This window comes from Gracilinanus agilis, chromosome 1 (genome assembly GCF_016433145.1).
Source record: "Gracilinanus agilis isolate LMUSP501 chromosome 1, AgileGrace, whole genome shotgun sequence".
NCBI lineage: Eukaryota > Metazoa > Chordata > Mammalia > Didelphimorphia > Didelphidae > Gracilinanus > Gracilinanus agilis.
The window spans coordinates 60293017-60316130 of record NC_058130.1 but is presented as its reverse complement, the minus strand read 5'-3'; the positions used below and the strand labels follow the sequence as shown (position 1 = coordinate 60316130).

Here is a 23114-nt window from a genome sequence, read left to right as displayed (position 1 = left end):
AGTACGGATGAATGAACCAGCTTTTAGGTACTCTCCGATTCTGAGACTCAGAGCCCTTAGTCCCCAAAGATTGATGTGTTATAGTAGAGAAAGCACTGGACTTAGAGTCAAAGGACCTAGCTTTGAAGCCTGACTCACTTCTTGGCCCCCCAGGGGAATCAGTTAACCTTTATGCATCACTGTTTCCTCATCGGGAAAATGAGGGATTAAATAAGGTGATTTCTAAGGTCCCTTCTTCCTTTAAATCCTACCTTACACATCCGGGCCTAATGCAGAAATGTTTTCCCAATTTTCAAAAAAGAAAAGAGAAATAGTCAATGGGCAAGAAGCAAGTGGCTTGCCTTGGATTCCTGATACAACTATAAAGGAGTATAAAAGGGATGGGTGGTGAACATCTAAAAAAGGAAGTAGTGATATGAGACATACTTTACTTCCTTCTACAGCATTAGGCTGGTAAATCACAAGAACATTGGTGATAGTTTACGTAGATTTTAGCAAAGTTCTATTACTACTGAAATAGATGAAAGGCCCTCCTAGAAAAGAAGTCCCAGGCTCCAAGATAGCTTGTTGGGAAGTGTCCAGAGGGACAGCCTTGTGCCTCACATCTCGTATCAGCGACTAGAACAAAAGCATGTAGTATAAGCTCATCTAATCTGCCTAATTGGGGGAGGGAGAGAACCATTAACTCACTGGGTGATACAGATGGCATCCTAGAAGATCTGACAGGCCAAAGCATTGGGATGAATCTAAGATGAAATTTAATGAAAATAAATGAAAATTCTAACCTAGGTTTGTAACTCTATCCCCAATTGAAACAGGAAGGCATGGTTAGATTTTTCTGAAAGAGCTTTTGGGGTTTTAGGGAATATATGCTCCACCAGTCATGAGCATGATCTGATGACCAAAAAATCAATGAGACATCAGGTACAAGGATAGAGAAATGGCTGCCAGCAATGAGGTGATAGAATCCTCCTGGGACGGTAAGGTGAAGTGCTCCTAGGTGGCCAAAAGGAGGATGGAGGGTTCTGAGCCTGAATCCAGTGAGGATCAATTGAAGGAATTGAGATTATTTAGCCTGATGCAAAGATTCAAGGATGACAAGATAGCTATCCAAGCATCCAAAGAGCTGTCACAGGGAGGAGAGAGCAAACATGTTCTATAGAGACCTAGAGAGCACTGAGAGAAGAAAGAGGAAAGCTGCAAGAGGAATTCATGCTTTAGTCAGTAAAAACTTCCTTATGATGAGAGGTGGGAAGGGTGGCCTCAGAGGCTGTGGGCTCTCCTCACTGGAGGCTACAAAGGCTAAATGACCCTGGCCAGGGGGTTACAGTTAGGTGCTCTCCAGGTATGGGTTGGACTAGATGACTAAAGTCCTTTCCAACCCTCAGAGTCTGTGACTGTGACTCAGGAGCTCAGTATTTTGGTAGAGCCAAAAAGGAACTGGTCTGAAATGGGGTTCTAGTGTTGGCTCTTCCTATTCTTCCCTCTGGGGCTGTTTCATTATCTGTAAAATGAGGGGTTTGAAGTAAACCACCTCCACGATTTTTTCCCAATTCCAAATGACAAACTCTATGCTCTTCATTTGGAAGAGCTCAAAGTGCTTTATAGATAGACTAACAGTAGATGGCAGCTATATAGAATTGTAAGATCTACAAAGTGCTTTCTATGTGTTATTCCACAGCAGGCAAGTACAGTTATTATCCCTGTTTTAAGGCTGAAGAAACCAGAAACATGGCTCGTGTGAAGATAGAATTAACTTTCTCCTGTCTATTTTTAGCTAATCAAATCAAGAACTTAAAGTATTCCTACTTAGTATCTCACTTAATCATTAGGTAAGAGAGCTCATAAGTCACTTAGTAGTTCACACCCCCAAAGGCCACAAGCAGTGCCCCTCCTTGGGCAGTGCTAGGCAAATTGCAAGACTGCAACTGGTTTCTGTTAAGAGAGGGAGAGATGGGGCAGCTGGGTAGCTCAGTGGAGTGAGAGTCAGGCCTAGAGACGGGAGGTCCTAGGTTCAAACCCGGCCTCAGCCACTTCCCAGCTGTGTGACCTGGGCAAGTCACTTGACCCCCATTGCCCCACCCTTACCAATCTTCCACCTATGAGACAATACACTAAAGTACGAGGGTTTAAAAAAAAAAAAAAGAGAGGGAGAGACAAGAAATGACATGGAAAAAGGGGTATAAAAAGAGACCAGGGGCAGCTGGGTAGCTCAGTGGATTGAGAGTCAGGCCTAGAGACGGGAGGTCCTATGTTCAAATCTGGCCTCAGCCACTTCCTAGCTGTGTGACCCTGGGCAAGTCACTTGACCCCCATTGCCTACCCTTACCACTCTTCTGCCTTGGAGCCAATACACAGTACTGACTCCAAGACGGAAGGTAAGGGTTTAAAAAAAAAATAAAATAAAAGAGACCAACATGGTTTGGAACACTATTCCCTTCCTGGTATTTGGAGAAATTCTTTCCTTGGATTCTATGTGAGCAAACCAATGCATTTCCTGTCTCTCCCTGCTTCACAGAAACCAATTGCAGTCTTTCAATTTGCCTAGCACTACCCAAGGGTTGGGTTGCTGGAGACTATCGGACTACCTACCCTGGTGGAGATCGGGACTTGAGGAAGCCCCACTAGTAAGTGACTAATTCTATCTTCACACTTGCCAGGGTCATTGGGCCAGTCTAAATTTGAACTCAGTTCTTCTTGACTCCAGACCCTTGTGTCACCGTGCTGCCCCCATGCTGCCTAGAATAGTTTTGGTGAAGAAGAGAAGGGTGGTTCTTAATGCCACCATTTTTCTGATAGAAATACAAAGAAATTTGGAACTATCTTACGTGAACTCGTCTCCCTCACTGGAAGCTTCCTCCTTCAACTTGGGAGGATTTTTAGATGTTGCTTCCACCTTGGCCCTGGACTTCCTTGATACACCCTGATTAGGTCCACTGGGATCACAACTCTTCTTCCTTTTCCCACCTGAGACTCCCAGGAGACGAATATTCTTTGGCTTCTGATCTTCAAAAACATCTGTGTGAGGGAGTAAGGAGAAAGCAAAGGTAGAAAAGAGTCAGTGAGTGTCAAAAATGAGTGCCAGCCCAGCCCAGCCCTGCTGTGGGCACAACCCTGATTCAGAGCCTCATCTCAGCACAAGCACTAGGCTGGCAGCTCCTTGAGGGCAGGGACGGTCTTTTGCCTTTTTTGTATCCTCACCTCTTAGCACAATGCCTGGCACATAGTAGGCACTTAATATATATTTACTTAATGATCAATTGATTGAAACAACCTGATGGCCATTTCCCTTACATGGAACTGATTTTAAAATGTGCTAATATTTACATGTTACCTGGTGCGTAGTAGGTACTCTCTTCATTACCTTCCCCCCAAAACAAACCCATTCTCTAAATTCCCTTTTTTCAAATTGATGAAGCCACCACCATGCTATTCCAAGTTTTCAAGGTCCATCCCTTCTTCCCTCAGCTCCCATATCCAATTAATCATCAATCTTGTGAATCTGACTTCCATATCACCTCTCACAATCAGCTTCTCTCAACTCATCTAGCTACCATCCCAGTTTAGAGTCTTGTCACCTCTCATCTGGATTATTTCTCTAATTGTTCTCCTTGCTCCTAATAACTTTCTTTTTTAATCTGTTTTCCATATAGTTGCCAAATCTTCCTAACACATAGGTGTGATCATATAAGAAGAGACAGCTCTGACTCCCCTACTCAATCCCCTGAGGTGGCTCCCATCGCCTCCAAGATAAAACACAAACTCTTTAGCTTGGAATTACAACCCTTCGCAGCCTGGCCCCAGATGTGCTTAGCTTTACCACCATCTGGGCACTCTTGGCTCTAGCCAAAGTGGTCTCCCTGTTGTTTCCTGAAGTCAAAATTCCATCTCTTGATACCATGCTCCCTGTATTCTACTACTTGGACTCCACTTCCTTCCTTCAAGGCTTCCATCAGGTGTGAGGACCTCTTAAGGAAAACTCTTTCTGATTCCTGGGACTGTTAGTGCCTGCCCTCAGCAGATTAGGTTCCATGTCCTAAGTCCTCAGTAAGGGCAGGGACTGGTTTCCTTTCTTGCTATTGTGATTTGCACACAGTAAGTACCTGCTGAACTGAAATTTGCTGAATAAGCTTGAGAAAACAGCCCCAAAAATCAGAATTTCTGGATTTTATTCTGGAACCTGGCCCTAAGTCACTTGACCAGATTAGTGGTATTTCAATTTTTCCATCCTGAAAATGGGGAAAATATTGAAACTAAAGGTATCGATCATTTCTGAACTATTCTTTGAGTTAGTGGGCTTTTGTGTTTGAAAAGCTGCCACAGGCATTCCTATTGTTTGCATGTGAGGAGGATGAACACAAATGATATCAGATTCAAGATGTTTCACACACATGGAACAGGTGTAATGCAGGATTTATGCAAGATCTCTTGCATTTGCAAAATTACCCTAGGCAATCCTGGCAGTTAGGAGAATGGCCAGCAAGGGCCAGTCCCAAGACCTGACAGTTTGAGCTGGGACTATAAATGCCCCTGCAGAACCAACCTGGGGGTTCTGATTTCCTTGACCTCACCCAGACACCCAGCTACCCCTTGACTTCCCCTTGGGGACCCCAGGAGGTTGAAGGGAGGTGTGGGTTGTGGATTGTGGGTAGGAAATTAGGTTAGGTCAGCCTAGGAACAATACCCCTAAACTAATTCATCAACCTCATCTGTCTAGCTGGTGGATCACTTAACATCAGGGCAGCGGAAATTATCCCTGGCTGAGGGGCTGGTTCCCTCAGCCTGATCTTACCTTCTAGGCCCATTGCCAACACTGGCCAGTCACCCTTAGCAACAACTTCTCCAGACCCAAACCCTCTTTCCTCAGTTTTCCTTCCTGTGTTTTAAATAAACCCTTAGCCTGATACTGTGAGCTTCTATAGTTATTTATAACATCATCCAGGGCTAAGGGGCTGAGGAGAGGGAAGATAGCAACCACCTGACTTCAGAGGAAGTATTGGCCAGGCATCCATTTTATTCAGGAAATGTGTCAGCTTCACTTCCTGTTGGTTACTGCTTTCACTCCAGCAGGGAGGGGCTCCTCACTCTCCACCTTAAAGGAGCCTACAGACAGCAGGGAGACTGACTGGGCATCACAGCTCTGGCATACACATCCCTGGCGGTCTCAAATCATCAATTACAGTAGTTGTAGGCTCCCTGGCCCAGGTGACTCACTTATACCACCAGCTCCCCTGTTTTCAGCCACATTACCCCCTTATTACATAGGTCACAGGAGCAGCCACCTGCAATACCATCATCCACATCTACCAAGTTCTCTGCTTTCTTACCCATCACAATAAATGGCTTAGGTTCCCATGTCTAGTGCCAGAGACCTAAGCTTCTCTGACTGGCAACACTTTAAGGAACCCTCATTACAACTTTCCCTGGTTCAGGGTCAAAACTGAAAGGAGGATCACTTAGAATGTGGTATCTACATCATAGTTAGGTCTCATTAAATCCCAACCCACTAATTTGCAACTCCTTCACAAAGTGGAAGAGTAGGAATTCCTTTGGGGCTGAGCTAGTTTCACTTTTCTTTCTGTCCACAGTGATTAGCAAAGTGCTTCATAGTAAACACTCAGAAAGTTGGTTTGTTTTTGTTTTTTTGCTTTTAAGCCGAGTTAGACAAGGAGCTGAGGATCCTGCCACAGGGACATGAGGGCAGATCCTGATAGGAAAACACATTTGCTCAGAGAAAAGAGGCAAACCTACTTACCATCTCTAAAGTTCATCTATAAAATGTATAGGATTACTTGAATTTCTTACAGAAGCATCGTCACTGTAGATATATTATTAAGTAAAAATCTCAAAATAAGTGGCACAACTTAAGTTTTGAAAATACTATGCAATATAAGACTATTGGGAATTCTGTGAACTTTAGATAACAAAAAATGAACCTGACATACTATAAGGCTTTAAAGGGCTGTAAGATTTAGCTAGTTCAACCCTTTTATTTTCATGAGTAATGACATCTTTCTTTCTTTTTTTTTAAACTCTTACTTTCTGTCTTAGTAACAACTCTTTAAGACAGAAAGGAAAGGCTTAGGCAAATAAGGTTCAGTCACCTAGCTGAAAGTATATGAGGTTACATTTGAACTCAGGTCCTCCAGACTCCAGGCCTAGCCCTCTATCCACTGAGCCACTTAGCTATTCTGATGATACCTTTCAATTCACCTTTTCCACCATTGCAAGACTAATTCTCCTTATATTAAGATTTGATCAGGTCACTGCTCTTCCCCCAACATTCCAATGGCTTCCTAATGTGTACCAAACAAAGTCCAAATTCCTTGTCTAGGGTTCAAGGCCTTGAACAACCTGGCACCACTCATTGTGACCAATTCAATTTTATTTTCCAGCATTCCTCTCTTCACACTTTATGCACCTGGTCAAAGTGCCTGACTATTCCTCCCAAACCAAGTTTTTGCTTTCTCACTCGTCTGTAACTTTTCTCAGAGTTCCTTATCCATTACTGTCTCCCATTCTCAATCTTAATATGCAAAAATCTTACATGTTTCAAGACCCACAACAAACTTAACCACCCTCTGAGAAAAATATTCTTTGACTGCCCCAATTGCAAATGAACTTCCTTTCCCTTTGATGTGGCACAACATTTTAAAGAACCTCTCAGGCATTTATTCATGTTTTATTTTGAATTACAGTTAACTGAATCATGGATCTCAGAGATATGGAAGAGTTGGAATCTCAGTCTTATTTCATCCTCACATCAATCCTGGGAGATATTATTATTATCGTCTGGATTTTACAAATGAGGAAACTGATGCAGAGATTAAGCTGTTTGCCTTAAGGTCACATAGTTAATAAGTGTTTTGAGTCAAAGTTTGAATTCAGATCTTTCTGACTCCAAGTCTGTTGCTCTATTCACTGAGTCAAAAGGAGCTTACATTCTTTCTGGGGAGAAACAGATGGATTGATGGATGGAGAGACAGATGCATGGACACACAAAGAAACACTTAGATGAGTGGATGGAAAGATATTTAGATAGAAGGAAAGGGGAATAGACAAGATATTTAAATAAATGGCTGGCTTGCTGTTTAGACGGATATATTTAGATAGATGGGTAGAGAGACGGATATTTAGACAGGCAAAATATTTGGATAAATGATTATTTAGACTGACTGATAGATGTTCATTTAAGTGGACAGATGAATGGGTATCTGAAATACTTAAATAGGTGGATAGATATTTAGATGGATGGATATTTGGAATACTTAAATAGATGGATATTTAGATGGACAGATATTTAGACGGAGAGTGCATGTAATACATAAAAGAATACATAAACATTGGGTAATTGGGGGTGAGGAAAAACCAACAGGATCAGGAAAGACCTCCAGTTCTGGAGCAGCCTCTGAACTACTCTTGGAAGGAAATGAGAGTCACCTGAGCGTCAGCAGTGAAGGAGAGGTGCATGCCAGGTATGGGGACAGCCTAGGCAAAGGAACAGGATCAGAGGCGGGAGGTCCAGCCAAAATTCTTGCATATGCCTCAAGGTGGGAAGCTGCAGCCAGGTCTGGGACCGACCCTGCCAGGCACACTCGCCAGCCACTACACCAAGTCACTCCGTCCTTCCTGACCCTGCCTCCCCCAACTCACCCGCCTCCGCCCCTTGGGTCCGGGCCTTCTTGGGTCGTCGCTGGCCGGGCTGCTCCTCGCCTGACGCTCGCTTCCGCGCCATACCGTAGGGTCTCGGATCAGGAGCGGGGGCGGAGCCTGGGGAGGACCAACCTACGCCCGAGTCTGACGCCACACCCCTACCGCGGAACTTCGAGGACAGATGCGGGGTTTAAGTGAAATCCACGTGGGCTGGGCACGAAGGAGGGTGAAACATTCCTCACTTACTTCCGGCGACTCTCCGGCCGTCCTCGCTCTTTTAGTCTCCCGGGGCATTCGTCATCACGTTCGCTTCCGCTGATAGGCGGAGAGCGTGCATTTAGACGTCATCTCGCGAGAAGCGCGAAAAGAAACCGGATTTGAAACATGGCGGACGACGCGGATCAGGTATGTTGCTGGACAGCCTCTTAAACCGCTTGGTTATTTCAGCAGGGGGCCGAGCATGCTCTTTAGAGTGGCCCTTTGCTCCCTCTTCCCAGATTCCACCTACTCTCCGCTTCTCGCAACCTCACGTAGAAATTTCCTACTAACGGAGATTTCCAAAAGTCTTGGGCTAAGATTGGAGAAGCTACGCCCTCCCCCGCCTTTCCCACCCCTTCACTGGCTGGCTCAACTGTCGATCGACTTCAGGCTAGCCACCTGCAATTTTCATTGGTTTGTCTTCTGGCGTGCTTTGATCCTGATTGACAGCTCAACCAGCCAATGAAGAAGAAAGCCTTCCCATTCTCCTAGTCCCTAATTGACTCTGGAAATGGGCAGCCAGCGGTTCCCCGAAGTGGTTTAGGGTCCGCGTCCCAGGAGCTCATTCATTTGGCGCCCCTGGAAACCTCCAAATCCCCCTTTCCCTGCGGAGATACTTTGCCTCCTTCACCCCAGCATCTCTTTGGCGTCCAGGCTTTCTTATTCCTTCCCTCTTTTGTCTCAACCTGTTCCTCTGCTAATGCTGTTGGAAATCTCACTTTCTAATACAGCTGCCAGAAGTCTTGGGGTGAGGGTCGTTAATAATTGTATTAGCATATACATAGGGTTTTAAGGTTTGAAAAGTTTATTTTACAGATATCTTATTAATTCTCACAACCCTGGGAGGTAGGTCCTCTTATCTCCGTTTTACAACGAGGCAAGCAGATGTGAAGCTACTTCCCCAGAGTCACAGAGCTTCTAGTGTGTGTCAAACCTTATTTGAATCTAGGTCCTCCTGTCCATTTGCACTACCTTTCTGCCTCTTGACCCAACTCTTCTCTTCCTACCAGCAATTCCCAGATTTGATTTGCTTTTGCCATTTTTAATTGCCACTTGTTCCTGTTCTGAGTATCTATTTTCCTGAGAACACATAGATTTTCACTATCCCTCCACAGCCTTTTGCAAACATCATATCCTCTCTTGTTGAAAATGTAGCATTCTGGTACACACCCTTAAATGTTTCCTTTCTTAAGATCTGCATGAACTGATGCAGGACAAAATGAGCAGAACTGGGAGAACATTGTACACAGTAACAGCAATATTGTACAGTGATCAACTGGAACTTAGCTACTCTCAGCAATTCAATGGTCTAGGACAATTCTGAAGAACTTTTGTCAAAGAATGCTTCTACTGCCAGATAAAGATCTGTTGGAGTCAGAATGTGGATCAAAGCATAATATTTCTCACATTAGTTTATTTATGGTTTTATATTGGGAATTGGGTTTTATATAAGTATTCTCTTATATTAATGACTAATATGGAAGTATGTTTGCATGATAATACACATGTATCACTCAGATCAAATTGCTTGCCATCTCTGGGAGGGAAGGGAGAGAGGAAAACAGTTTGGATCTTATCATTTTGGACACTGGATGTTGAAAATTATAATTACATGTAATTGGGAAAATAAAATGTTTTTGAAAATAAAAAAGGAAAAAAAATTAACAGGAAAAAAGTTTCCTATCATCAGGGCCAGCCAGGTGGATAGAGAGCTAGACCTGGATTCAGGATAACCTGACTTCAGATATGACCTCAGATACTTCCTAGTTGTGTGAACCTGGGTTCATCATTTAATCCTGTTTGCCTAGCCTTTGCCCTTCTGTCTTAAAAGGTGTTGCTAAGACATAAAATAAGGGTTTTAAAAATGGCAATTTAAAAAATAAATAAGTTTCCTATCTTCAAGGTGGTGGTGTTCTGGCACTCTTGTCTGCCCTAGGAGACCCTGAACCTTCAGGTGACAGTGCCTTTGCTAGGGCTGATGTTTCATAAAAGAGAATTAAAGTATATATTTTTAATTGGGTAGACTCTTGTAAACTATAGATCAGGTAGAAGCTATAACTGAAGAAACAAATTCCTGAATTTCAGTTTTGCAGAGAACAGGTGGGTAATGTATTCTAGCACTTCTGGTGACTGAGTATCATCACAATTTTTCTTCTTATCAGCAACAGACCACTAACACTGTAGAGGAGCCGCTGGATCTCATCAGGCTCAGTCTAGATGAACGAATATATGTAAAAATGAGAAATGACCGAGAACTACGAGGAAGATTGCATGTGAGTTAAATATATCAAATATTGGATAGATGAGTAATATTTCTGATAATGCATAAGTATTATTAGAGAGAGAAGTTGTGATTTTATTAGTGAAAGAAACTGAAAATGGGTGGATTTTCCTCTACTAGTGCAGATCAGTATCTTTGCCTGCCTCACTCAGGGGTTATTTGTTTAGTTATAGTTGGTCTGTGTGTCAGAGGGGGCATTTAAATCAATTTCTTGAGTCCAAAGCTAATTCTTATCTATTATACCACATTACCTCTCAATAGGTTTTTTTAGTTTTCCCCAGATGTCATATCACGTGTTTAGAGACAAAAAGGACATTGGGAGTTATGTAGTTCATCCAACCCCATTTTACAGGTGAAGAAACCAAAGACCAGAGAAGTTCAGTGATTTGTCTGAGGTCACACAGGTAACAAATGACAGAGTCAAAATTTGAACCCAGGTTCTCTGACTCTAAATCTAGTGTGTCTCCCCCTGTAGCATTCTAAAAATGTATTTTGTTGTGAGGTGTTTCGAAGACCAGGATTTTAATCCTAAGTCTGCAGGGTAACTGGGCCTCAGTTACTTCATCTGTAAAATCAAAGGTATCTTTTAGTTATAAATCCTGTGAAATCTGTGGAATGAGATGATTTTAAGCACCATGTTAAAGTTGGAAGAGATTTCAGTTCAACTCACTTGGCAGGCACATAATAAAGTTTTTACATCAGAAATGGAAAATTGGTGGGCCCCCAAACTCCCAAGTATAGCCAAATCAGATTAAAATTTAATTGAGAAATGTGGGACAAAATAAAGAAAAACATAGATAATGTTAATTTGTGGTTTTCTAAGGTAGTATGTAACCCACAAGGATTCTTTTCTATTTGACTTTGACACTACTAGTGTAAGGAGCTATGCTGAGGATACAGTACAAAATAGTTCCTGCCCTCTGGTTTCTTACATTCTGCTGGCAGGATTCAACATGTATGTCAATAATTATGCATTGAAGGGACAGCTGGGTGACTCAGTGGATTGAGAGGTAGGTCTAGAGAAAGGAGGTCCTAGGTTCAAATTTGACCTCAGACACTTCCTAACTGTGTGACCCTGGGCAAGTCACTTAACCCCTATTGCCCAGCCCTTACCACTCTTCTGACTTAGAACCAATACAAGGAAAGTAAGGGTTTAAAAAAATAATAATAATTATGCATTGACATCAAAGGGAGGCAAAAGGATCAGACCTTGTATCCATTTTGTGTGTCCCTATGTGTATTTTATGTTCTCTCTAACATCTAACCTTAAATACAAGGGACTATCCTTACTTGTCTTTGTATCCCTGTGCCTGGCACAGAAGAGGTACTTTATTGATGCTTAATTGATTAATTAAAGTCTTCCAGAATATTTGAGGAAGGAGAGTACTAATCACCCATGAAGATGAAGAGCTTCAGGGAAGAGCTAGGACCTGCTCTCAACTTGGAAAGAAGACAGGAGGCTTTGTCTGCAGATCAAGTGCATGAGTTCTAATCCCAGTTATGCTTTTTACTACTTGTGTGACTTGATACAAGTCAGTGAACTTCTCTGGGCACCATCCTTATCTGTAAAATGAATACGAATTAGATGACCCTTACAATCCTTGAGAATTCTTTTTTTTTTTTTTTTTTTGGCAGTGGGCAGACTGATGACAATTCTAAAATTTATAAATTTACTAATTAAAGAATCTGAAAAGTCAGTTAGTAAACATTTATTAAGTGCCTATTATATGCCAGGCACTGTTCTAAGTACTGAAGATACAGAAGGGGGCAAAAAACAGACCCTACCCTCAGAAAGCTTACAGTCTAATGAGGAAATGGCTTGCAAACAAATATGTACAATTTATCTACATAGTAAATAAGAAGTAAAGAGAAGAGGGGAAGTACTAGAGTTAAGAGGGATTGGAAAAGTCTTCCTGTTATAAGATGGAATTTTAGTTAGGATTTAAAGGAAATCAGGGGACCAAGACATGGAGATGAGAAAGAACACAGTTCCAAGCATGAGAAACAACTGAAGGAAATGCCTGGAGTCTGGAGGGGAGGGTCTCTAGGAGGAATAACAAGGAGATATAAGAAGACTGGAAAGGTATGTGGGGGCTTAAACAACACTTTGTATTTGCTCCTGGCAGCAATAGGGAGCTACTGGAATTTGTTGAGGAAGAGTGGTGGTGAAGTAGTCAGAAGTATGCTTTAGGAAAATTGTATTGGAGTGGGGAGAGACTTGAGGCCAGCAGACCCATCATCACCTATTGCAATAATCCAGGTGTGAGGTGATGAGGGCCTACACCGACTTGGGGCAGTGTCAGAGAGAAGTGAGTGTAATTGGGAGATGCTGCAGAGGTAAAATCAACAGGCCTTGGCAGCAACTTGGTTATGAGGGTGAGAGATAATGGGAGTCCAGGATGACACCTGGATTGTCCACTGTGACAAGGGAGGTATGTGTCCTCATTGATTTTTCAGGATGTTTCCTTTTTCACTACTGTATATTGTGCTTTTAGGTTTTGCTTATTTGCATCACACCTTACAGATATCCTTGTGTGTCTCTGGATTCCCAGTATTTGTTTCATATTGCCCTGTTATATTTATAAACCACTGCTTTTCTGGCTCTTTTTCAAATGATGGCCACCCATTTTGTTTTCAATTCTTTGCTCAGAGTGCTGCTATGAATATTTGGCTTGTATTAGCTCTTCATTCCCATCTTTGACCTCCTCAAAATGTTTGCCCAGTATTGGGTTCACTGGGTCCAATGCACAGTTACTTTTCTTGCATTGTTCAGAATTGATATCCAGAATAGTGGGACAGTTCACAGTTTACAGCTGTGCCACCAGTGCATGCCCCAGTATGACCATCTCCCATCACCCCTCCCATACTGACTTCTTTGTATTCTTATGATCATCTTTGCCATTTTTCAGGATTCGAGATGAAACCTTAAGAGTTATTTTAATTTATATTTCTCTTAATATTAATGAATTAGAGCATGTTGCAGGTGCTCATTTATGGTTTATATTTGAAAACTCATTAGACACTTACCAATGTGGAAGTGGTTCTTACATACATATATTTGTTTCATTTCCCAAGTTTCTTAGGTATCAGACTCATATCGATGATTTTGGTCAAATTAAATAATTTTTCTGCCTTTAGCAGTTTTTCTTCTTATGGGGTCCTTAATGATTTTGTTTGAGCAAAAGCCATTTAATTTTATGCATCCAAAATGACCTATTCTGTCTTTTATTCTTTATTGGTTAAGATTCTTCCCTCCCTTCTCATAGAATCAGAGAATAGGGGCAGCTAGGTGGCTCAGTGGATAGAGTATCAAGCCTGGGAACGGGAGGTCCTGGGTTCATATTGGCCTCAGACATTTCCTAGCTGTGTAACCTTAGGTAAATCACTGAATTCCCAATTGTCTAGCCTTTACTTGCTCTTCTGCCTTGGAACAAATGCTTGACATAAATTCTAAGACAGAAGGTATGGGTTAAGAAAAAAAATAGAAGAATCAGAGAGTGGGAAGGGACTTTAGACATCATACAGTCCCATCTCTTCCTAACTGGTAAACCTCTCCATCACATCTCTGAAAAAGGTTTATCTGGCCTCCACATGCAGCCTAACTGGGAAGAGGAATTGATTACCTCCAAAAGCAACTGATTCCATTTGGGCATAGTTCTAATTGTTAGGATTTTTTGGTTATATTAAGCCTAAGATTTCCTATTTATAATTCCTATAATCCTATAGCTTACTGTTTTTAAATTTTGGTTTAAAAAAAAAAAGTTCTGAACTTTACCAAGTAGAATTAGCATTTCCATATATTAAATAAAACAGAAAGAAGATTGCATACATAGCTCCCAGTCTTTATTATGTACACTTTGATTTTGGGGGTAGGAATAGAAGAAATTCAATATGTAGGATAGTGTCCCATTTCTTTCAGTATCCTTCTGATACCTTGTCTGTTCTCTTCTGTTCATTTAAAAAAGATGCTTAAATGATTTTTTTTTTAAGAGGGACCCTCTTCTCCATCCCATCTCCCTGTTTGGGGTATAATGCCTGTTTTTGAAAAATATGTGTATAGTTTAAACATTGCTGTCACCCACTCTCCCCTCAAGACTAAGCCATCAACAAATGAGGATAGTTCTGCAAAACAGACCCGCTGACCATGTGCACCATAGCTGTGAAAGGCACTTCTTTCTGTTTTATAGCAGCTTTCTTAATTGTTTCTGTGTTATGGACAGTGTGCCTCCTTTAAATAAAGCAGCAGGCCTGTTCCCTGTGTACTTAAATTTTACCCATTCTAAGGAAATCTTAAATTTGTGTCCATAAAGGGAGTTTTTAAGCCAAAAAATAAATCATGACTGTATTGATGATCTTTCTACCTCAAAACACATTGGAAAAAAGATCCATTAGTAACAATCATGTTTTTAATTTTTAACAGTAAGGAATGTCCATTTTGTATATTAATTGAACTCTGAATATTTACAATTTATTACCTGTTTTCATTTATATATGTTCCATAATTTAATACTTAACCACATTTATTTCTCTAGGCTTATGATCAACATTTAAACATGATTTTGGGAGACGTAGAAGAGACTGTGACAACTATAGAAATTGATGAAGAAACTTATGAGGAGATCTATAAAGTAAGTTAAGCTTGTTTTAATGGAATGATTTAGCATTCTTAATTGTTCAGTTCATCGTGTTGATGAAATGCCTGTTAGTATGCAGCCTTTGATACTACAAATAGTTGCTTTTTTCTTAATGCTCTATTCTTTTAGCTTCTGTAATCCTGGAGTGTGTTGGCTCAATATTTTCTAATCACTCTTCCTTCCCATTTATTAGTTCTACTTCCCTAATGTTTAGATCTTGGCCTGCTTTTTATGCATTTTCCTTTTTAGAGCTTTAGTCTCCTCTTATTGTCATATCTAGTTTTGGGAGCTCTTTCTTCAGCTCTGGAATGTCTCCTGAGCTCTAAAAAGGAATATGGAGAGCCATAATGCACTCTTAAGGGTCCATTTAGCCCAACCTCCCCTTCTAGAGATGAGGAGACTAAGAAGCCGGGACATGTTAAATGCTGTGCCTAAAGTGACATTGGTAGGAAGTGGCAGAGGCAGTATCTGAACTCATTTTCTATCTCCAGAAGCCCCTCTTTCTGTCCCAAATCTCCCCATCTGCCTGCTAGACATTTCCCCTTTGGTGTCTTGCCATTTCTTCAAATTTATTGTTTCCTTATTTAATTGTACTGCTATGTTTTGAGTTTGTGTCATCTTCATTTCCAAATAAATCCTTCCCCTCCCCTCCATGATTATCCCTTGTAAGAAAGAATAAAGAAAGAAAATAAGCAGGGAGGAAAAAACAGTTCCCCAAAGCTAATGATCTAGCCCATCAGCTGAGTTTTAACAGTCTGAAAGTACCCTGGCTCTGCAAAGAAGAGAAGGGGAAGCATATTCTTCTCTCTTCTGGACCAATCTTTATCATACCAATTATACAGCATCCAGTTTTGTGTATTTCTTTATTCCCCATTCCTATTGTTATTTTGTTTTTGTTTTCCTGGTTCCCCTTCCTTCGCTTTTTCAGTTCACTTAAATTCTCCCATGCTTCTCTATAGTCATGTTCATTGTTTTTTATGGTGCAGTAATATTCCCTATTCATTTACCACAACTTATTTCGGCATTTCTCATATTAAAGAGCATCTATTTTGTTTTGTTTTAGTTCTTTGCTATTATAAAAAAAATTGCTACCAATATTTTGGTGTATGTATGACCTTTTTATTTATTTATTTTTAGCTGTAGGATCTCTGGGTAAGCTCAACATTTCAAAAATTTCATTTCATTTCAAAAGCTTCCCATTCCCCTCCCCAAAAAAATCCCAGTTGATCTTCCTGATTTTACTGTTTCACGTAATGTTCTCTGGTGTTTCCTGGTCATTCAGGCTCAGAATAGCTTTGACAGTTGATATGGAGTAGTGAAGATTGACTTGGTGGATTTTTTTTGGCTGACCATATGTAGACAACCAGGTTTTCCAATAATTTCTCCATGGCATTTGTGGCTAATCTAGATGTGTATTTTGACATTCACAGAGTTTCATTTTGTTTAAAAAAAAATCCATAAACATTTGTTTAAAATATGTTCTCTGAAGTTTTCTTTTTTTTTTTTCCTCCTCTCAGTCAACCAAGCGGAACATTCCAATGCTGTTTGTCCGAGGTGATGGGGTTGTATTAGTAGCCCCTCCATTGAGAGTTGGCTGAAACCAAGGCTTTATCCTGTGTGGAAAATTGGAGACTCTGGACAATATCTTCTATGAGAAAAGCTGGTGTTCAAAAGAACAGCCCATGATACTTTTTGATATTTAGAAACAATCAAGGAAACTTCCATCCTTAAAATGTTAATTTCCAGACAAGTCCTGATCTGAGTGGCATAACACTCATTCTTAGTTCTGATATCAAACCTCCCAATTAATGTAAGCGTCAATGCAGGAATCTTTTTCAGTGATTTAATTTGTCTATTCATCTTGTAGGCAATTATATTTTTTTAATTAAATTTACCTTTTGGTTTTTTGGCCAGGCGACAAATTATTTATTTTGTTGTTTTTCAAAAAGCAATATGTCTAAGAGTTGTTTTCAGATAGATCAAATGCCAAAGCATATCAAGGCAAAAATGTTTGAAATACAGCAATAATGGGGCATGCTATTGCACATTTTTTGCTTGATTTCTTTCTGAGGCTCTAAGCTTGAAGGGCGCATATACATACTTGGAGAATCTCTTTCTCCCCTCTCCCCCTCTTTCTCTCTCCCCTTCCACCTACCTTCCCCTGGTTTATGTTACAATAAGAGTAAAAGCCACAGAGATCTATCTAGTTCTAACTTCAGTCATTCAGTACTTGAAACACCAAAACTAAAGTGGAATTCATGGGGTGTTTTTTCCTCCTAGTGGACTCTGAACTACATCATCTATTGTCAATATATAGAACATCGTTCCTTGCCCTAGTGAGTTGCATCTTGGGGGGGGGGGGAGTATTTGCTTTGTGGCCAGCAGGTTCATAAATCTTTTGAGTATGTGCTCATTCTTCTGTTATCAGACATGATCTAGAACCCCACGTAATTTTTAGTAATATACTATAAAAAGGACTTTCAACATTTTGTAATCATGAAATGGCCCCTTTTCATCATTGCTTTTCCAGATCGTGGCAGTAGGTGGTGTGTGTTGCCTGTTTCTGACCTGCATGGCTTAGTGCCTCTCTGAAGGGCTATCACAGATGAAAGAGTAGCTCACAAAGGGACCACTCTCTTCCAGTGCATCTCATTCGTTTTTTGAACCAGATGGGTTTGTCATCCTGAAGAATGGTTGAGGCCACTACTTAGGTTATTTGACCAGTTCTATCCCCAGCATAGTGAATGCTTCATCTGTACTTATACTCTGTGCCATGACTCCTCTAGAATAGCTTAGTAACAGCATTTCTCTGGTGGAACACCAAATGATGGCAAAATATTCTACCATTTCCCTTGCCCTGCCAGTATCTACAATCTTTTGATTAGTTAGTCCCCTTTCACAGACTAAGGATTATACATTTCATGTCCTGAAAAGGACTCTGGAGACCCTGCAGTCTCAGTTTTACAAGAGAGAAAACAGGATACCCAGATTTATCAGGTGACCTTGCTGTATTCACATTATGTGTTAAATATCATTTGGGACGTAGAATCTGGATCTCTTGACTCCTGGTCTAGGACTTCCCATTCTACCATCCTGCTTCTTCCTTGTGAAAGCTGAAGTATATCCTATATCATCCATGCAGAATATTACTTCCCTCATATGATATAGGAGATACTTGTCTGAGTAAGGGTTATAGAAGGTTGTGGAATCACAGAGCTGGAAAAGACAGGAGAGACTCATTCTAATCTTATTCTCCTTTTACAAAGGAGGAAAGAGCCCCAGAGACATGAGTTTTACTTGATATGGGTCATGTATTCAGTGAATGACAGGGCCAGGCTTAAAATTAACTAAAGGATTTATTAAATGCCTCAATACCCTAGACCCTGGAATACAAAAACAACTGAACCAGGCTCTGCCCTCAAAAAACTTACATTCTGGGGGATGGGGGAAGGACAACATGGACCAAGATAGGGAAATCCAAAGTGATTTGGAGGTGGAATAGAGAATATTGGTACTGGGGTGATCAGGAAAGGTCTCTTATTGGAGGTGGTACTTAATGGAAGAGAGTGCATTATAGATACAGAGGACAGTGTGCAAATGTAACATTAGAGGAAATGTGAAGTTAGTAGACTTGTTTGGAATAGAGAATAGAGTGTGAGCTGGATTTAGTGGAATCTTAAGTCTTGAAAGATAATCTGCTTTCAAAGAGCTATAAGTGCTAACAAGGATTCGTATTTTATCCTTTGGTCAATAGTGAGCTTCTGAAGATTCTTGGAATATGTGATGTGATGACAGGGAAGCTCCTGGAATAGTCAGAAAAGAAAGTGAAGAAGACAGCTTGGAGCATGGTGGTAAATGAGAAAAGGGGAAGGTGGAACTCAAAAGACTTCCACAATTCATTAGACAAGCGGGGTGAGGAGGAGTGCTGTAGAAACGGTGGAAGATGACAGGTTGGGCACCTGGGAGACTAGAAGAATGTTCATGCTAATGTAGCATGCTCCCTTTGGTACATGTTGAATTTGAGATGCCAGTGGCTCATCCAAATGGAGATGTCTAGTAAGCGACAGTTGGTAATGCAGGATTAAAGCTGAAACTGATGGAAGAGAAGGGCTAGAATATGTAATGGGAAGATTTGTCAAGAGAGTGAAGATCATTGAACCCATGGGAGTTGATGAGATCAATGTAAGAGTACAGAGGAAAGCAGAGTAGGCCTAGGACAGAGCTCTTGGATAACACACAGAGTATATAGCTATTGATACAAAAAAGAATGGAAGGATTCTATTCCCACCCCCCATCCCCCCACCTACATACCATACCTTACCTTACCTGGAGGTATTCTGATCCTCTCCCACCCATCCTTTGTCCTTTGGTTTTCTGAATAGGTTATTTCTCTGCCCCTACTCCCACATTTTTCATTGTTTTTGCTTTCTGTAAGCTTTCTTTGCTCAGTGTTGACCCTTGTCTACTAAGGTGTCATTTTAAAAAAGTTTTTAAACCAGCCCAAGGCATGCCCATTCAGCAGAGGTCTTCTTTTGTAGACATAATGATAGCAATATCTATTTTTTTTTTCAGCCCATGAAGGTATTTTTTATTAATGTTGATATTAGGTACATTGATAAGATTTCTAATGTGCCAAAAAACTAACCCATAGCAATATTGAAGCACATCATTTAAGACTTTGTTTTAAAACATTTAAAACATTTCCTATAATTAACAACCTACAAAATGTTAACTAGCCCTTTTCACACATTACCTTTTTTAATTTTTTTTTAATTTTTAATTTTTTTTTAAACCCTTAACTTCTGTGTATTGACTTATAGGTGGAAGAGTGGTAAGGGTAGGCAATGGGGGTCAAGTGACTTGCCCAGGGTCACACAGCTGGGAAGTGTCTGAGGCCAGATTTGAACAACTAGGATCTCCCCTCTCTAGGCCTGGCTCTCAATCCACTGAGCTACCCAGCTGTCCCCTTCACACATTACTTTTTTATTAGTGATAGAGCCAATGGTATGGAATAGATCTTTATAGCAATCCTGTGAGGTAGATAATAAAAGTGTTTAGTAGTCTCATTTTATAAAAGTAGGCATTGAGGCTCAGACTGTGATTCATTTGCCCACGGTCACGTAAGTAGTAAGAGACCATTTGGGTAACCTGACTCCTAAGTGCTTTTTCTACCACGTCCCAAGTTTAATGTATCTTGTATTCCCATGTTACTAAAATTACTTCTCATAATTTTATTGTTTTGGGTCTGGGCCTAATTTCTTTCAAAGTTTGGTATTGTAGATTGGCTTGCAAATTTACAATACCTTTGTTTTATAAAGTCTTACTGTGTTGCCTTTTGAGTTTCTCAAGGACTCTGCCAGCAGAGTGCAAACTCTAGTAGGATGTGAGCTGTATAATGTTATCCGAGGACCTTGATAATTCTGTTCTGCCAAGGCTCATCTCCAGACTGACTTTCAGGTGATGAATTTTCAAACGTTAACACCTCTGGAAGACTAGCTACTAAGGAGGACTGTTGTCTGCTTCCAAAGAGAGAAGAGCCACCTTGGCCAAATCACACATCTTTGAAATGAAAGCACTTTATAAGTTATTGTTTCTGCAGCACTGGGGTGCACAAAGTGTTTTCCTTCACAGCCCTGTGAGATAGGAAGGGCAGGTAGTGTCCTTTTTCAGATGAGGAAATAGATTGCATGTCAATTTTTTCGGTACCTCAGTTGGGATTTAAGCATAGATCTAACTCCTAAGACAGTGCCTTCACCACTGCAATGTGCTGCCTTTCAGTGGCAGGATGTTGGAAAATAAGGCCAAGAATTTCAGTCCTCCTGGTCACCTAAGTTTAGTCAATAAAGAAATAAGACTTGTGCTTCCCCACTGAACTTAAGACAATGGACCCAAAACAAGAATGGCTAAATTTGGAACCAAATCAATGCCATGCCCTGAACTTGAGACCTAAGAAGATAACTCTTGGCTTTAGTTCCATTGAACCTTTGATCAATTTTCTGCCCCATGGGGTCACCCTCTGTTTTGTGACTACAGACAAATCCTGCATTCTACAGAGCCTGGATTAGGATCCTTACTCAGTTTCACATTTCTAGAATTTTATGTAAGGCCATAGATATTGAAAAGTAGCTTGGCACTGTTTACCGCAACATCTTTTCCTCTCCTACTTAGATAGGGTAGTGCTATCTCTCTCCTAACCACCCTGTTTGTTCACCCTGTAAGCCAACAATGTTGGCATGTTTTAGTAATATGCTTCATTTCCTCCTAGAAATTTAAATTCATCAGGAAATTAAAGTGGGGAGGCCACATGGAAGGAGACACTATTGAGGAGGTATCTTTGAGACTTTATCCCTAGAGACAGAAAGTATCTTTTTGGCTATTCTTAGAAACATTCAGGTATACCTTTTTACCCCAGAAGCTATGGAAAATGACACAAGTTACTGTAGTTTATGAAGATGGTTACTTTGTATAGCTAAGTCCCTTTAAGGATTACAAAGTCCTCTCTAACAACTCTGAGATGTAGATGGTACAAGGGATTATTACCTTTTCCTTCAACCCCCATTTTTAAGAAAAGTAAAGGAGTTTGTCCATGACTATAGAATTAACCATCAGGACCAGAATCCAAAAATAAATGTGTCCTGGTCCAGCCAGGATCTAAACCTAAATGTGTTCTGTTCTAGCCAGAATCTAAACCCAATTGTGTTTGGTCCAGTATGTTGCTGCCTTGTTAGGTTATTCCAGATACATTTCTGAACAGAGATGGAGATGTGAAGGGAAGTGAAGGAAGAAGGAGGTCTGGGAAGGTGGTTTGTCTAAGTAATACTTTGAAATTCCTTCTATGACTCCAGTGATTAGGTATACCCAAGTCGCCCTCCTCCTCAAACAGGTGATAGTAGGTATAGATATTAGCTCTGGGAAAAGTTTGGCTCAGAATGTGGCAAATTTGAGTCTTTGAGTTTCAATTTCAACAAATGTCTTATTAAGGACAGATTTATTGTTATGTACAGATGGTGCCTTCTTGCTCCAGCTCACTTCGCCATTTAACAACAGGGACCCTAGATTTTAAAAATCACACCCATAGAGAGAGGGTCTGTACAATTAACAGTTGGGAGGCTAAGAATTTAATTCAACTATGTAGCCCTTCTCACCCTAATTTGCCAAATGCCCTAATAGCATTCAAAATACTCCCAAGATTCTCCATCCCCAAAGAGGCCTAAAGTAATTAGTAGGCAGTGTGTGATGATAACTTAATTAACAAGCATTCACTCTTACAATGTGCCTTGCTCTGGGCTAAGGATATCTAAAAAACAACAAAAACCAAGATATTACATCACTCATATATTTTGGCCTTCTCTCCCCTTCCACTCCTATCTCACATGTAGAGTTGACCCTTCGCTTTGCTGAGGCAAACCCCTCTCCCCATTCATCCTTTAAAATTTTATTTTGTTTTCCCCCAGTTACATGTAAAAACAGTTTCCAACATTTTAAAAAGAATTTTGAGTCTCAAATTCTTTCCCACTTCCTTCCCTTCCCCCCCTCTGAAGTAGTAAGCAATATGTGTTATAATTATGGGAGGTCTCTTGTATCTATTTGGGGTGGTAGAAATGATGTACAGAGAGGAATAAGATGACACTTCTCCTTTATAACAGTTGCCCAGGCAGGATCCTTCAGGTCAAAAGGGTTTTATCCTTTAGGACCCACCTGGGGTTAATTGATATATTGATTTGGGCTCTTCAGCTAGGATAATGACGATATTCTGACTGCGTTGTCTCCCTTTCCAAAACAAGCTTTGAAACTGATTTAGGAAGGTACTTAAAACTATATATTAAACAGGAAGGATAAAGAAAGGACTGTGGTATAGGAGACCCTACTTTAATTGTTACTAATGAAACTCTCAACTGCTGGCAAATGAAGAATCAATGTAGCTTCCCTCTGGTTCAGCCTGGCCAGGACTAAACCAGAGTAGGTAAAGTGCTGGGAAATCTTCAGCTTCTTCTATAGATCTTCAGCCTTAACAGTTGAGTTATGTCCACCCTTTCCACCCTCTTCTTCCGTCTCCTGCCCACTTCCTGGATCCCTCCCGGGCCCTGGGAAACCTAGATATCTAGATGATGAAACTACTAATATAGGGGCTGTAGACACCAAGGTGGTGGTCAAGTACAGGTTGAAAACGGTATCTCAAGTACAGGAAGAGTTTGCAGAGAGATGTTTGCACCCTCTCACTCCAAGACCAGGATCCACTGATCTCCAGCCTCAGCACAGGTCAAAGACCCAGAATCTCTCCTCAGGGT

The 23114-nt window shown here is 40.8% G+C and overlaps 2 protein-coding genes across 2 annotated transcripts in view; one reads left to right on the top strand and one right to left on the bottom strand.

Moving 5' to 3' along the window:
* XPC (XPC complex subunit, DNA damage recognition and repair factor) overlaps positions 1-7735 on the bottom strand; it is a 30039-nt gene extending 22304 nt beyond the window's left edge. The window contains exons 1-2 of the mRNA XM_044667972.1: positions 7654-7735; positions 2829-3018 (exon numbers count right to left, since the gene is read on the bottom strand). Coding sequence (XP_044523907.1) covers positions 2829-3018; positions 7654-7735 — 272 coding nt within the window. The remainder of the gene's footprint in view (positions 1-2828; positions 3019-7653) is intronic.
* A 289-nt stretch (positions 7736-8024) lies between these two features.
* LSM3 (LSM3 homolog, U6 small nuclear RNA and mRNA degradation associated) lies at positions 8025-16744 on the top strand. Its single transcript, XM_044656870.1, has 4 exons — positions 8025-8058; positions 10074-10184; positions 14725-14820; positions 16344-16744. The coding sequence occupies exons 1-4, from the start codon at positions 8038-8040 to the stop codon at positions 16422-16424; spliced, it is 309 nt and encodes a 102-aa protein (XP_044512805.1). The 5' UTR covers positions 8025-8037; the 3' UTR covers positions 16425-16744.
* The last annotated feature ends 6370 nt before the right edge of the window (positions 16745-23114 follow it).